The sequence below is a fragment of the Azolla caroliniana genome, unplaced genomic scaffold (assembly GCF_043228905.1).
Source record: "Azolla caroliniana isolate FFs.n. ecotype wild unplaced genomic scaffold, voAzoCaro1.0.p SCAF_13, whole genome shotgun sequence".
NCBI classification, from domain to species: domain Eukaryota; kingdom Viridiplantae; phylum Streptophyta; class Polypodiopsida; order Salviniales; family Salviniaceae; genus Azolla; species Azolla caroliniana.
In genome coordinates, this window is record NW_028230448.1 from 19337108 (window position 1) to 19353532 (window position 16425).

The 16425-nt window shown below is 38.0% G+C and overlaps 3 protein-coding genes across 3 annotated transcripts in view; 1 reads left to right on the forward strand and 2 right to left on the reverse strand.

Annotated features, from left to right (window-relative positions):
• On the reverse strand, nucleotides 1-1689 carry LOC147856548 (SMAD/FHA domain-containing protein). Its single transcript, XM_087329033.1, has 5 exons — nucleotides 1269-1689; nucleotides 866-930; nucleotides 615-675; nucleotides 380-526; nucleotides 1-282 (listed from the first exon to the last, which is right to left on the reverse strand). Exons 1-5 carry the CDS (start codon nucleotides 1657-1659, stop codon nucleotides 176-178), a joined length of 771 nt encoding a protein of 256 aa, XP_087185159.1. The 5' UTR covers nucleotides 1660-1689; the 3' UTR covers nucleotides 1-175.
• Nucleotides 1690-4686: 2997 nt separating this feature from the next.
• Nucleotides 4687-6705, forward strand: LOC147856549 (pentatricopeptide repeat-containing protein At2g03380, mitochondrial-like). The gene is made up of 2 exons (XM_087329134.1): nucleotides 4687-5811; nucleotides 5869-6705. Exons 1-2 carry the CDS (start codon nucleotides 4687-4689, stop codon nucleotides 6703-6705), a joined length of 1962 nt encoding a protein of 653 aa, XP_087185260.1.
• A 460-nt stretch (nucleotides 6706-7165) lies between these two features.
• LOC147856550 (uncharacterized) overlaps nucleotides 7166-16425 on the reverse strand; it is a 44581-nt gene continuing 35321 nt past the window's right edge. Inside the window, exons 28-39 of the mRNA XM_087329084.1 lie at nucleotides 16164-16352; nucleotides 14752-15144; nucleotides 14365-14637; nucleotides 13509-13688; nucleotides 13162-13400; nucleotides 11936-12263; nucleotides 11139-11477; nucleotides 10419-10706; nucleotides 10073-10312; nucleotides 9678-9983; nucleotides 8614-8802; nucleotides 7166-8494 (exon numbers count right to left, since the gene is read on the reverse strand). Coding sequence (XP_087185210.1) covers nucleotides 7808-8494; nucleotides 8614-8802; nucleotides 9678-9983; nucleotides 10073-10312; nucleotides 10419-10706; nucleotides 11139-11477; nucleotides 11936-12263; nucleotides 13162-13400; nucleotides 13509-13688; nucleotides 14365-14637; nucleotides 14752-15144; nucleotides 16164-16352 — 3651 coding nt within the window. The 3' untranslated portion in view covers nucleotides 7166-7807. The remainder of the gene's footprint in view (nucleotides 8495-8613; nucleotides 8803-9677; nucleotides 9984-10072; nucleotides 10313-10418; nucleotides 10707-11138; nucleotides 11478-11935; nucleotides 12264-13161; nucleotides 13401-13508; nucleotides 13689-14364; nucleotides 14638-14751; nucleotides 15145-16163; nucleotides 16353-16425) is intronic.

Here is a 16425-nt window from a genome sequence, read left to right on the forward strand (position 1 = left end):
TAAACACACAAAGGAGGCTATATATACATACATACAGCTTCAATGGAGAGAAGATACACACGGCTACCAATGAGAGAAGTGACACTCAGAATGTACATGATTGTTCCAAATACAATCAAAGTTCGTGCTGCTACTTGAATGTTTGATACACTCATAATCAGGCAATTTGATTGTTTCATTCTGTCAACTGCTCCTTTTCTTCAGTTGGATCCTGTGAATCCACCTCAGTCTGTACCTCCACTTCTACTACACTGAATTTGAAAGCAGCCAAATGATCATCACCTACACCATAAATCAGGGCACAATTGTGGGTTGTAAATCATAAATTGGGAAAGATATGGTCGCAGACATGGAGTATGGAAAACGTAGATGTACAAACCGAAGGTAATGCGACTGCCAGGCGGAACTGGTGTACCCGCTCCAGCCTTGATTTGCCTGTCATTGATGTATGTGCCATTTGTGCTGCCCAAATCTGTGACATAGAGTGTCCCACCTTTTCTCTCCAGTCGGGCGTGGACTCCTGAAACTATTCATGTATACAAATTGGAAGATCAATGATCTCTCCCAATAAGTAATCATCAACTACTCTCGTATCATGGTCTCTTTTATTATACCTGTAGCAATCGGTAGCACAATATCAGCTTTCTCAGGGACTCGACCGAGTGTTGCCGCATCCTATACATTATAATGACGGAAACAATCAATGACATATTGGTGCGACTTGTAGAAATGGGTTCATGTATTCTACCCTACCATGACTACAAGAAAGAAAGTAAAACAATTACAAGATCACAAGAATAACACAGCCCTCAAGGACACAATGACCTCTGTGCATATATGTGGAAGAAGAAAATATCCAACTCACACTTGATATCTCAATGGCTTCTGGTAATGGAACCGCCTCATTCAGGTGCTTGCAATCTCCATCGCCTGCATGTATGTATGGTATCGTATGTATGTATGGTATCGTATGTATGTATGTATGTATGTATGTATGTATGTATGTATGTATGTATGGTATATGTGTGTGTGTGTGTGTGTATGTATGTATGTGTGTGTGTATGTGCACAATTGGACAAGGAACAACGAGATCTCGTTGTATGTATGTATGGTATGTGTGTGTGTGTGTGTGTGTGTGTGTATGTATGTGCATACATACATACATACATACCATACCATACATACATATGTATGTATGTATGTATGTGTGTGTGATGCAGTTTTGAAAATAAAAAAGATTGCACAGAGTAATTCAAAGAGGGAACTACCGATGGGCTGAAGGATCCATTTAATCTCTGCGACCGTAAAGAAGCGGAGGGAGGCAGCAGCAGCAGCAGATGATGATGATGATGATCTGTGGTGGTGATGCAGAGACGGAATACCAGGTATGCCAAAAGAAGGAAGAGTTGGAAGTAGAGGAGAGTTAGACAGAGCAGGAGGAGGGTGAAGAGTACTGGTGGCCATACATGGAGGCACAGAAGTATAACAACGGAGACATGGCAATCGCTGGCGGGAAGGGAGGTTGGGGTAGCTGCGGAATGATGAAGTCTGGAGGGGCAGAAGATGATGATCATCAGCTCCAGCTCCTCCTCCTCCTGCAGATGTTAGAGACAATCCATAGCCATATTCATATACAGCAACAGCAGTGGAAGTGGACATGGGGCTACTCTGTCTGTCTGTCTGTCTGTCTGTCTGTCTCTCTGTGCCGATCTCGACTCTGAACTCTGTGTGTGTGTCTCTCTCTCTAGACTCTCTCTCTCTCAGACTCTTGTCTCTGTCTGGACTGGGAGAGGAAGGAGAGCGACATCCACGTGGCTTCTGATGATTGGCAGGGTGCAGGCCTTCAAATATCCTTTTTGTGATCCACTATCAATCTTTCTTTCTTTCTTTCTTTTATGGAAAAGTGAATGGATGAAGAAGAAGAAGAAGCAGAAGAAGAAGAAGCCCACCGAGGAATGGGACCAGGAGCAAAGGTCAAATAATAACGAAGGCCGACGAGGTAATCGCGGCGGCCATAGACGGTGCAGGGCGCTCAGCTGACGGCGCGCATGGGATCTGCATTATCCGATGTGGATAAAAAACAAAAAGGCACACCAGTGAAAAAATTGTGACCGTCTAGACACCCGACCCGACACCCTGCTCTATTTTTCAGACACCTTGCTCTATCTTCATACACCCTGCTCTATTTTTCAGACACCTTGCTCTATCTTCATACACCCTGCTCTATTTTCAGGCACCTTTGATGATCATTGTTAGAACACCCTGCCCTATTTTTTAAACACCTTGCTGATAATTGGCGGACACCTTCCTCTATTTTCATACGCCCTGTTGATAAGACACCCTACCCTCCCTGCTCTATTTTTTAAACATCTTGTTGATAATTGTCGGACACCTTGCTAATCATTGTTAGACACCTACAAGATGTTTGATAATCTTTTCTTAAAAGAATTGTATCTTGGAACACCTTGATCGGTGGCTATGTAGATAATGGATACAATTGTAGTGCTTTGGAATTATCAGAAAGGTTGGAGAAAGAGAGCATAATACTTGGAGTAATATATCTGGATAATATGTTGTTGGGAAGGGTAGTCGCTTCCTTTCCATCAATTTGTATTTTGTAGTTGATATGTTTTTTAAAACTAATGGAAGGATATGTTTTTTTGTTAAAAAAACAATTCATTGTTAGACACCCTGCTCTATTTTCGGACATGTTATCGATAATTGTCAAACACTTTGCTGAAATTAAACATGAAACCCTCAGAAAAATTGGGAAGTGTAAAAAACTAAAATTGGCATCAAAATGTTACATCATAACTCCACTAAAAAAACCTCAATCTTCCGATTACACTAAACTTTTTTTTCTTTTTTTTTCCAAAATGAAGCTACTTTCCCATTAGTTAGGAAGGATTATTACAAAGAGTCTGTATAGGGAGGCTTATACATAGATCGAGGAATCTCCCTCCAATCAAGTTCAAGAAAATGAGACTAGTTACATTGTCTTTCGGATTGGCTACTTAATGTAAGTACCTATAGCTAAAAACGGTGCCCTTCAGTGATGGCTAGTACAAGACACCTCCTAGGGTCGACAACGAAAGGAGCGTGTTAAGTGAGCTAGAAACAGCCAGCGTGCGGGATGGTAGTTCCACCTCGGGCCACTTCCTCCTTGTGTCACCATAGCCGTGTTCCACCATTTCTGCCAAAAGAGCAAACGAGCAGTAACCATGTCATTGGAATGGCTGCAAACCTCGTCCAATTGCCCTCGTAAGCAGCTGATAAGCGCAAACCATATGTCCATTATCACTTCCTTCGGGGGCCGATTACACTAAAATTAATACAAAATCCAATATCTAACTTAACTTTATGTCCAATATCTAACTTCAACATTTAACACATAGATGAGTTTGAAACATATAATTTAGACCACTCAATGAACAAGTCATATGGAACATGTTGTCTATATGCTTAGATAATTTTTGTGCACAAAGACGAAAAGCGCTTTTACAAGACAATCTCTCCATATCTAACAATGATATGAACCGGATTTGAGCATGTATTTCAATACAATATGATACCATAAATTAGCCATCATGAAACAAGAAGAAATCCATAAGTAGAATACTAGAATGTATTTTAATACCAAATGATACAAACATTGGGTAAAACTCGGTAAACCATATGATTAGTATCTTCATTAGGTAAAACTAGGTCATCCATTCATATATATACACATGCAAAACTTTATGATATTATACATACAAAATGTGCCAAAAAGAGTATATTCATGTACAGAATGGGCCAATTAATTATTTTACAGAATGGCTGATTCATATAAAAAATGTGCAAAATGTGCTTAATCTCGGAGATTTTTGGACTTTATTGTAGGCTAGCGCTACTATTATTATCACGCATCTCGCCCAATTGTGGTTTTGTTTGGAAGAATCGATGGAGTCCTTTCCCTACTCTACAAACCCAAGAGCATCCCCAGCTTATAGATATTGTAAATCTACATGCCTTCCAAAACTGTTCTTCTCTCTCAATTTGGTTCCTTCATTATGATAAGCTGTAAATATGCACTCTGTTTTCGTACATTCTGCCATTGCTTCGCAGTCATTCTTCTGCAGTTATGGGTTCAGGACGCAAGAAGGCCAAAAGAAAAGGAAGTCTATGGATGTTATTGTGTGTGAGGAAGAGGAAGTTGAGGAAAGGAAATACAAACAAGAAACATGTCAATAGGGATAGTAATATGCAGGTAATGAAGAAAAGAGAATAAGAGATGTGATGAGTTTTATAGTCAAATCACATTTGAAGATTGAAAGCCATGCTGTTGATTATGGCCCTTTATCTCTTTATGTATGATTGGTAATCGAACATCACCCAAGGCGGAGAGAGATGCATGATTAGGCTTTAAAGTTCAGGGTAATGAGTTTAAGGGTTGAGGTTTAAGGTCTCTGGTTGGGGTTCGGGATTTAATATTCTAGGATTTACACTAAGATCTGGGGTTTGAGTGTTTGATGTTTAGGGTTTATGATGCATTCTCATGACTGGTTGCATTCGGCATATTCTTTTCTGATCCTTTTGATATTTGTTGCATATTTGTTGTGCATATAGTAGTCATGTACCTAGTACTTTCCTATCCTGTATTGTAAACTTAACTATGAAGACAAAGGGAATGCGAAGGAAATCATCATGGAGAGGATGAAAAGAGGTGGTGATGCAAATCTCAACAATAGAAATTTTCATGAATACCAAGTTGATTCTGATGGGATTTCTGGTGTTCTAGCCTTGTTGAAAGCTTGTATCAAGCAAAAGGATATACAGAGAGGTGGTCAAATGTGCAATGAGATCTTTAAAGCAAGGTTGGTTGAGAGGAACATTTATGTTGGTAATGCTGTAGTCCATATGTATGCTAAATGTGGTGACCTCGGGAAAGCTCAAGAAGTCTTTAATCATCTTCCAGTTCCAGATGTGGTCTCATGGACGACACTAATCTCAGGGTACACAAAACAAGGAAGAGCGGACATAGCACTACTTTGTTTTGATAACATGCAACAAGAGGGCATATGTGCAAATGAGACAACTTTAGCGTGTATCTTGAAATCTTGTGGGTGCACAAAATCTTGTCTTGATGGACAAAGGATACATGCTAAGGTTGCTGGAGAGGGTTTGCTCAAAAATAGCTATATTGTTGCCAATGCATTGGTCGATATGTATGCAAAATGTGGTTTTCTTGGAAAAGCCCAAGAAGTGTTTGAGCAGCTAGAGCTTCGAGATGTCATTTCTTGGACTGCCCTGATCACAGGATATGCACAACATGACCAAGGTGAGGAAGCAATAAATGCTTTTTACCACATGCAACAGGAGGGTATATGCCCCAATCTTGTGACATATGCATGTATTTTGAAAGCCTATGGCAGCATAAGAGACTTGGGGAAGGGTCGAGAGATACATGCTAAGATTGTTAACGATGTGTATCTAAAGGAACATAATGTCCTTGGAAATGCATTACTTGATATGTATGCTAAATGCGGTCTTCTAGGTGAAGCTAATAAGGTATTTAATGACTTGAAGGTTCAAGATGTAGTTTCATGGACTGCTTTAATTGCAGGATATGCAGGCTGTGGGCAATGTGAGGAAGCAATAGGTTTCTTTCAAACAATGCAAGCAAAGGGGATCACTCCGAATTCAGTAACATTTATATGTGTGTTAAAAGCTTGTTGCACTTCAGAAGCAATCCAAAAGGCTCATGAAATACATACGAAGAGCATCAATGATAAACTGCTCAAAAATAATTATATTGTTGGAAATGCACTTGTAGATATGTATGCCAAATGTGGCATGATTGAAAAAGCACAAGAAGTATTTGATCAGCTTCCAGTTCGTGACTGTACTGCATGGAATGCCCTTATTGCAGGATACGCTCAACATGGCCACCATGATAAAGCATTTAACCACTTTGAAAGGCTGCAGATTAAAGGTTTCTCTCCGGATATTGTCACCTTTCTTAGCATCTTGCGTCTCTGTGCAGAGTTAGGGGCCGCATATAAGGGCCACAAGATACATATTCAAGTTATAAAACAGGGCTTATGTGAAAGGCACGATGTGGTTCTGGGCAGTGTTTTGATAGATATGTATGCTGGTTCTGGAATGCTTTCAGAAGCACAAGTTGTGTTTGATAAGATAGTCACTCATGATGTAGCCTCATGGACATCACTTATTCGAGGATACTCTCATTTTGGAAAGCATGATATTGTTTTCAACACTTTTAATAAAATGATGCAGAAAAGTGAAGAGCCAGATGCACTTACATTCACCATCATATTGAATGCGTGCAATCACGTAGGTTTACTCGAGATGGGGTTAAAGTATTTTGAAAGTAGTATAAATATAGGGTATGGATTCACCCCTGATTTAGATCACTATACTTGTATTATTGATCTTCTGAGCCGAGCAGGGCATTTAGACAGGGCCATGGCCATGATCAAGAAAATGCCATATTTTGCTAATCTTGCAATATGGCATACTATATTGAGTGCTTGCCGAAACTGTGGAAATGTAGAGCTGGCAAGGCTAGCCTTTGACCATGCAGTACAATTGAATGAGAAGGATTTTGCTTCTTACCTATGTATGAGTAGTATTTATATGGCAGCTGGCATGAAACATAATGCTGAAGAAATTGAGACTATGAAACTGAAAAATGAAGTTTAGTAAGGGGCTTATATATCATTTTGGATCTTATTCTTGCTGAACGATTCATCAGTGACTTATGTACACGGATCCACAGTGTTTTCTATGTAAAGGACATCTTAATTACAATGGTTCAGGCTTATATATCACTTTGGATCTTATTATTGTTCAATGATTCATTGGTGACTTACCTACACGGATCCAGTGGTTTCTATGCAAAGGACATTTGAATTACAATGGTTCCTATGGTTGGGGGTATTTTGGTCCTCAAGTACTACGTGACTAAAATACCCCTTAAAGCTAACCACCATTAACATGTGCCTAAAATGAAAACACAGCAATCTAGCCTTTTGGGCCATTTAGCTGTTAAATGTACTATCAACTAAAATTGATCGAACCAAAGCTATGATTTGATGCCATCCTAGCAGCACACAGCCTAATGTAAAATATTGGGATCCAGCTTACAAAAGGGAGATATGTAAAACAGAAAACAAAAAATGATACGGATAAAGTATCTAGAGTTGGAGAACATGTTAGAAGCACTTTCTACAAAAGCGTATTGGTGACTATCAAATTAGCCAACGTTTTCATACCATGTTACAATTGACAATAGAATACTGTGGTACACTTTTATACCATGTTAGAATATAAGAATGGAGTTCGCAAAATGGTTTCAACAATGTTCTTCCCTGATTTCAACAGTTCTTTTTTTGCTACCTCTGCTCGAATCTTTGTTCTTTTGCAAACGGATTTGAGTACACATCTATACGAATGCAGCACATATTGATTTCATTTTGATCTCCAGTTTCTCCAGAACATGCAGGTATTATCTCACATTTTCACATCATGTTTGGAGCTTCTTCAAATCAGAAAGAATTTGCTACAGCAATAAAAAAATGGATGAATTGATGATCAGCGATTGAGTAGAGCATTCCTACCATGCACTAAGTGGGTTGTTACGTAAGACCATCAGAAACCCCCACAATGCATCCAAAAAGAACGCTCAATGGCCTCTGATACGCTGAGACTGATCAGACATTGGACTTTTTCATCATTTGACTCAATCACTAACACAGTGACCATGGACATCGATGGCATACATGATTAACACTTACTAACTGATTCAATCACTTAGAGAGAGGAACATGGCTACTCCCCTCCTCACCCAATGGTCAGGGGGCATGTCTGTGGGCATTTCCACATTAGTAACGAAATTGGAAGAATGTCCAGTTGTAGCCAAAACACCTCGTCTTTCAGTCGTTCGGTACAATGGGCACACATAGCAATGTGAAACCTTTTTTTTGCTCATCTCCACTGGTTTCAACCATATCATTGGAGCAGCTGAAAACAAGACTTTGGGCTCAGACTCAGCAAGCATCATTCGTTTATCATCCCAACGAGCTCCTTCTACAAACATACCATACACATATACTCCATCTTCAGGGATTTGATCATAAGATCCTTCCTTTGGCATGCAGACAAACTCATAGGTGACTGTATCAATTGGGATCTTGTATTTCCGTGCGTAGTTTTGCAACACGGCTGTAAGAAAAGCATGTGTAAAGAAAAAGCCACTTATCCAGAACTTAGGTGGGGGGCCTTTTTCCATCCATGTAGAGAACATGTTCAAATGCTGGATTAGATCGACGACATAGCTACTCAATGGCTTCAGAGATGGGAATGACTTAGCAGCCCACATGGTTGGAACCTTGCCGTTATAAATGCTGTTAGCTACATTTTCAATCTCGGCTGACATGACAACCAGCCCTTTCAATGTCTTCTGGAGAACTTGAAGACTTGACCGGATGACCTGCAATGTAACATCCAGTATTTTCACCATTTTACTTGATGCATGCTTGAAGTTTTGGAAATCATTTGAGCCCCTTTATTCATAAATATATTCTGTGTGAGAGTATCATAGTTATTTACCTCGGTTAAATTGTTGTATCTTGTCATTTCCTGGTGAAGCACCGAGTTCATGCTTTCCATATATTGTACAGGGTATCGATATTGGGCAAGTTCAATGTCAAATGGTGCTGGAAGCCTGTTTAGCATATCCTGCACAATGTCTAAAATCACATCCTCCCGGCTACGGCCACCTGTTTTGGCCGCATTACTCTGTAAAACAACAATAGTAGGCAAACTGAGCTAACTAGTTCAAGAGAAATCTACTGTTAATTCAATTGCAAAACTTTTCTCTAAGTTCTAGGAGATTTCCATCCATGGATAGATAGCTTTGTATTTGTCCTCGAAGGTCAAATATGACCTACGGAACCATAATGAAACACCTTTTAAAACATTCTCACATAGTATGTGTAGAGTTGAGTGGTGAATCTTGATGATTAAGAATTCTAATAATAAGCATAGCAACTGAGAGTGCACATTGTGACTAAGAAAGATATAGAAAGAAATATATATTAACGTCTTTTAAGAGGCCAAAATGGCCTATAAGAACAAACAAGAGATTACATCTTAAGTGTTGTCTCGTCTTTGAGAACAACAAATCAAAATAAAATAAATATTACTCTGTAAATATAAAAGTAAATAAGATAAAAAGAGACGAGGGAATCTGGTTTTCGGCACATGTGAGATTCTAAAGTTAGATATATTGTAGCTTCTGTCTTCGAAAGATCTCTAACATAGTCGATCCGGAATAAGAGAAATAAGTTTAGTGAATGGACAGACTTAACACTGGAAAGCAAACTTGAACGTGGTCAACAGCAGAGCATTATATCCAAGTGTGATACTCAATACCCAAGAACTTGTTCAGGGAAAACAGTGCAAAGCCCACAAGTCTCCTTGGCTGTGCTTCAAAGTCTTGTCTCACATCAAAGAGAACCTGATCTATGTCATATGGAAGCAATGGCGCAGATGGAGGACAAAGGGATAGATATAAAAAATTTGTACATTGTGCCAATCATCACATGCTTGCTATGTCAAACTCTCATCACTAATCTAACGTATCACTAAAAACGCATGTTGTAATCTAATACCTGTGTTGCAAGGATGGAAGAAAGGAACAAGTCTGTTTCCTGCTGATCTTTTGTAATATTTGCATTTTCATGTAACCCGAAGACCTGAGGTGTAGCAAGCAATGGGAATTGTCTGATATGATCGGTGAAGTCCTCATATGAACCATCTGAAGGAGGAGAGTAAATATCCGAAGATGAAAATTTGTAGCCCTCCTCCAATATTTTTGGACTGTAGATAAGGGACAGCAAACACATTAACGTTCTTCGATCATGAGCATCAGTGACACGACCACCATAATTGCATTCACCAGTCAAATAGAGCAATGCCTGCAAATACAATATTTAATAGATTTAGATTTTATGACGCGCAAAACAATAAATAGTGGATCAATGATATACAGATATAAATGTTTTACCTTGAAAGGAATGCTTTCAGGAAACTCTAGCAGGAATGAATGAAGTTGTCGCATGCTGATCTTGAGGTCCGAGTCATTGAATTGATATGGAATGTTCCAACCAAGAGGGCCGAATTTTACCCTCTCTTGAACAGATGCATGGAAGAAGCAAAGCCCGAAAAGCATCCTCCTCCAAACTGGTCCTTTTTCACCAGGCATCTCGAAGAATTTTGGGTCAGTGATAGGATCACTCTGATAATTCTGCAGCAGATGCAAAATACTAAAAGCTTAATGTGTATGCACGAAAACTTTATGATGGCTAAAACTTGTGCTAGTTCTTGTGAAGAATTATGGGTTTAAACTTCACCTGTAGCATGTTTGAACGCAATCCCTTTGGAGATTCATTTGTCATCTTAATGCTGCTTTGCAGGATTGTCACAGGGAAACTTTCTGATGGGTAGCTTGTCAGCCACATCCGAAAGGATGCATTCATGTTTTCTGAACCAAGATTTTCAGCAATTCTTTCAAGTTGTGGCATCCATGATGCTGCAAGATGGCAGTTTTGTAGAACGACCCAATCACCTGTTTGCATGCCACTCTGTATCAATGCTGTTGCTTTTGGACCTTGGCCTTGACCCAAGGAAATACTCTGGACCTGAATTTTTATATGGAAAGAAAGAGATGGCTTAATCAAGATTTAGCTTGTTACTTACAGTTTAATTACCAAACAAAATCAAAACATTAGCTGTCCAGAGGTTGCATGTAATCAGTCTAATTCTATGGTATGCATCTGAACCCTATTTATACAGAAGCTCTGACTGGTACACTAAAAATTATTCATACGGAACGCAGCCTCCATGATACGCTCATATATAATTAGTCAATTTATTATTAAACTTCAATATAATTAGATATTTATTTACTTGGTTTTATTTGTAAATTTTTGAGTGCCATAAATTCTCTATTGCATATTTAAGAATCTTTTCGATTATACTAGAACACAATTTACAGAGGCCATCATATTCATTGAGTATATATTTGTAAATGTCTTGTACAATATGGTATGTAATTAGGTATGCAACTTTACCTGCTGTTTTAAGCCTTCAGCAAATTTTAAGAGTGCTGCCATAGGATCTGATCCAGGAGAAAGTATAAAAACCAAGGGGGTTGTCGGAGTAGAGTCATAATAAACTTTTGACAAGTCAAAAGTTGGTGGTTCAATATAACGCTGTCCCATAATTTCATGGACAAAGCTATTCACACACATTACTAGTATATCTGGCCGTATTGTGCGAATGATGAGAAGCTTCTGAAAACTTGTCAACCTGGAACCCCAATCATCCGGCATGGCTTCCTTGAATGGTTGAGAACTGTCATAAATATGCTTCCATTTGCTTGGATTTGCAGCAACAGCCTTGCTGAATCCCTGCCATTTGATCATTCAGCTTTTAACAAACATGAAGACTTGCATTTATAATCCATTCAGCAATTTCCTCTCTTAGTAAAAATACGAAATGCATGAACAATGTGCACATTCAGTTTCCAGCTCTTCGTAGAAATACAAATTTTCATTTATGATGCATATGTTATAGATGCATCTCTATTCTATACATTCATTTGTCTTTATGCCATCTTCGTATTTGCACCAATTCTGGATATGGCGCTCTCTCAGACTCCATGACAGGAATGAATTCTTTTAGGCAGGTAACGATATAATTAGTAATTTCACAGTATATAATCCTAAATATAAATCTGTTGATTCTGCATTGAATCTATCAGCCTGATTTATGGTACTCATCTACTTTTAAATTGATCTTTCTGTGTACACAAGCAATGCATCAACTATTTTAGGTGTTCCAGTTACTCACTGATATATCTACTCACATGATATGCCTCCATTTTCGACAATTGGACCATTTCAGTCCAGAGCTTTTCAGATAGCCATGGGGCTGGAGGTTTGGATTTTTCTCTCTCAAGAGTCACTGCACCAGCTATGAGAAACCGAAGCTCCTCTTCAGATACCTTCCCTTGTCTTGATAAGACATTAACACATATCAAAAAAGAGAGGAGTAACTTGTCCTTTATAAATAAACTCCTTGATATATTGCAGAAAAGGGAGTAAGTGAAGTAATCATTGAGTATTTCAATTCTTTGCAATAAGACATCTGCCTTTTCAGAACTTCTGATTGAAGACTGGAAGAGATTAAGATACCTGCAAAGAGAACATTCTTCGGAATCATATCAGGAAATTATTCATAATCACTAATTCAAGGACTTTGATCTCATTTTTCAATTACAATTTAGTCTAAGTAGTACCCATAAAGAAAACTATGTGCAGTAAATCTTGCAACCAGAGTTATCTAGGTATTTTCCAAATCTAAGCTCTACCTAAAGACAGAGAAGAAACAAAAGCAGTTTTGAGTTTTTAAAATGTGCTGTCAAAGCCTCAGGTCCACATTATCTCTGCCTGTAATAAAAGATGTGGAAGCTACTCCACATGTTTACACATCATTCATAAACAGAGATTCTAATTCCTCAGCCCATCTTAAAGATATTTATCAGGTTAAAGTTTAGTCAATCTAATCTCATAACATTAACTGGTGTTCTGGGCAATTTTACTACTTTACTTACATTCATTTTCAGACGCAATCTCTTGTTTGGTATCCTTTTTGAGATGTTAATATACGTTTCCTTTGGCCTTTTGAAGTCATAAATATAACGTCATTTTTTTGTAACAGGTAATAGTATTAATTACTACATCAAGTACAAAAGTCAGAAATCAACTATATGTCTAACAAAGAAACTAAAGAGACAGCTGCATACTAAGGATTTCATTTCATTCTCTCATTTTCTCTTTTCCATTCTTGCCTCCCTCTTCCTCCTTCCCAGAGATGAACCTCTATGCATGTGTTCAACCTACGTCATCAAATACGTAAACAAGGAAATGCTTCCGTTTTTTTGGTTGTACAGATAAGGACACACTGATTGTAACATCTGATCTTGTGCTCAACATATGATGGGTAAACCCATTGTAGACGTTGTCCAAAAATCAACTTACCATATGTTTTTAGGGGTGCAAACTAAATAAATATAAGAATTTCTTGACTCACCAAGAAAGAGAGTACTGGTACATAGGGTCAATTGAACAAAGGGTGGATATTGTAAAAAAGAGTGAAGCAACATGTGTAGCAACAGGTAAATATCCTTGCCGGGCTTCATCAATTTTCGCTTCAGTTTTCTCCGCAACCTTTTGCTTTTCTGCAATATCAATGGACAAAGCCTTGGAGCTAGATATTATGTTAATGGCAGTTTCATTCTCCAGAATGTTCCCCTCAGAGCTTGATAATACCTGGAAATATCGTACATTTTTTAGTAACATTTTTTATACATTATCTATGAACCCACACATAATCAAGTGAAATTTTGATGAAACAAGTAAAAGCATGATTGAAATTACCTTAATAATGCGATCCTCTATGTCACTAAGCTGCCTCTGATTTTCAGCACTCTGGAGAACTAATTGAGTTTTCTCCTCTTCTAAATCTGGACGCTCATTTTTTACTGCCATTCCAAGTATTTGGTCCTGAAGCCCCTCAGGTGTAATCATAAAATTCAACAGTGCAACTTTGACTGCAATCTGAAAGTAATGGAGAAACGTTTTGAATTTGGAAACTTTTAAAATATCCCAAAAAAGTTTCGTTTCTTTTAGTTGAGAAAAAAAGCAGTTTAGATATTTTGAGGAAAAGAAACTCTAGTATAGTTCTTGGATCAATTGATCAGTGGATAGAAATAGAAATAGAAAGCATTAAAAGTGGATAAGATGTATTGATAATGCTCCGTATGCTCCATGTATCTATGATTGAACACGTTTTTATTCATTGATTGCTTAAAGAGGCCTAAAAGTTTTATTATAGTGGAGTGGGTATCAGACACTAGAGGCTTCCACCATCCATCCTAGAGGATGTATCTGTATTTCGATCAGATGTAACAGTTTCTTGCACACCATGAACATCTCTTGCCGAGGTTTCGGAACCCATATGCAAATCTAAGATTCCCTGTAAAAAGCAATTGCCTTGTTGAGCTGCAGCAGTAGTTCATTTGTCTTGCATGCTGACCATAGTACATCAACAGATTCTGAACTTGCCATGTTAAAAGACTTAATAATATCTTCCTTTAAACATGAAGAGGTATAAGTTGAACTCAAGTTAAAAGGACTCTTAAGAGGATGGATAATTTGGAAGAGCTTTTAAGATAAAACTTGGTGTATTTCTCCAGAACATATATTAATATTTAAATGAGACATAACTGTTTACCTCTGGCATGTAATGAGGGTTCCTCAATTTTGTTGTGATGTAGAACCGAAAATTCTCACTGTACTCTAAGGTGGAATCACCTAATCGAATTTGAAGAGACCCAGCTTGCTTGAAAACAGACTTTAATAACACTGGCTCCAATGTTGGATCAAGCTCTTCTCCAACATTCTCTAGCAACAAAGGATATCCAAAAGTAATGCAGTTTTCTAGCTTTCTAACAAAATCTGCATCAGACAGCTTCATAACTTGCAGATTTTTTGCTTTTTCTTTCATCTGAGGTAATGAAAAAGGTTTTCATAAGAGATGCAAGATGTCTATGCTATTTAAACCTATTAACACTCATGTTTATGACAATAATCATGTAACCACAATTATATGGAAATATACCTTAATCCATTTGTTTGCTTGACCCTGTGGATCAATAAGAAGAGGCCACCGTCTAGCAGCACTTATTATAATACCATTGTCAATAGAGAACGAATCATTTGGTAGTCCATCTATTACCCAGTCTCGTATTGCCACTGGATTTCCAAGTACTGTAGCTAGCTTGAAGTTATTTGAGCATGGTATGTTCTTGGCTTTACATACTTGTATCCACTCATTCATGACCTTCTCACGATAAGGTAAAGTAACAGGACCCAGATATGCAATATAACCAGAGGACAGAAGAACATCTCCTATCAAGTTACGATACACCTTGCCAAGCTCTTCCCCAACATTAGTCCATCTCACTTTTTCTCCTCCAAGTCCCCCAATTAATTTTTCAGCTCTGTTGAGTTTCTGCATGTGTGATAGACCTCACTGTTAGATAGTAAACCAGAGATTTTGCACATTGCAAAACTCGTCAGATTTCAATATGTGTGTTTTCATTGACTAAATTCGGAGAGAAAGTATATTTTGTTGTATGTGCTAACTAACTAAAAAAGTATTCATACATATATATTACTACGTACTCTCGTAATTTCTATGTACTCTAATATATTATGTACTAGAGTACATAGAAATTACGAGAGTACTTTGTCATATACAGCTTATCAGGTGAAGCACACACATCTTCTATGTGGTAGGAATGGTCTGATTAAGTGTGAGACAGAATAGTTGCATGGCCTGGAGACTAATCCTTCATGACCAACAGAGGAATAAAGAAAGCACAACCGTATTATCATTGAATGAAATTATATCCAGAATCAAAAAATGTCAGCTTCCTAGCTATTACAGCATGCATTGCACATTCTATTCAACAGAAAGTGCTAATCAATGCTTAAGATGTTTTTTAATGAGATGCTACAGCACAATCTCAATGAGGCTTCTATGTTGGAATATGCCTCGTGATGAATGATCTTATGTATCATATGCCATACTGAATGAATTGAGTAACATTTTCATTAACTATATATTTTGTAATCTACTTTCATCCTCCTTTCCACTCATGTCATATTTTTCTGATGCTCAATTCTTGGTGAATTGTGCACAATGTGAAGCGTCTTTTCTCTTTGAAACATTGCTTTGTATTAATTGTACAAAAACCATGAGGATTGCCATGTGCCCCAGATCTGAGAATAGGATAAAAGCAATTTATGCAGCTGCTATATATTCAGTATCTTCATCAGGAAACTGAGAAGATACATGAGTTATACACTAGTTTTATGGAGTGTACTACCAAGAAAAATGACCTAGACACCAGTCAGAGAGAAGGCCAGAGTGGCCCGTGAAGGAGATAGTACGAAATTTTATGATATTGATTTTATAAATCAGAATTAAGTAGATGCATGTTTGAAGTGAATGTTACAATCCCGTGCCTTTTGACAATTCTGGACGTCTTGCTCAAGTGCAGATTTCTTTTGTTCCATAGTATCTAGTTCCTCCTGTAGTTTTTGTAGTTTATCTTCAACTTCCTTTAGCATCTCTTTCTTTTTTGATAGTGCTGCCTGGAGAGCCTCAAATTCAGACGTTGCTGCCTCTAGTTTAGCTTTTTTTGGTGCAACTACCTGCAATGCACAATGTATATTTAAAGAGCGGAACAGTCTGAATTTGCTTCATTTATGGCAATCGCAAATATCT

Coding starts and splice junctions, on each gene's coding strand:
- LOC147856548 (XM_087329033.1), bottom strand. CDS start 1,659: ATGTCCACTTCCACTGCTGTTGCTGTATATGAATATGGCTATGGATTG. Junction 931..1,268: donor ATGGATCCTTCAGCCCATCG/GTAGTTCCCTCT, acceptor ACATACATGCAG/GCGATGGAGATTGCAAGCAC. Junction 283..379: donor TGGCAGTCGCATTACCTTCG/GTTTGTACATCT, acceptor TTTATGGTGTAG/GTGATGATCATTTGGCTGCT.
- LOC147856549 (XM_087329134.1), top strand. CDS start 4,687: ATGGAGAGGATGAAAAGAGGTGGTGATGCAAATCTCAACAATAGAAAT. Junction 5,812..5,868: donor ATATTGTTGGAAATGCACTT/GTAGATATGTAT, acceptor GTATTTGATCAG/CTTCCAGTTCGTGACTGTAC.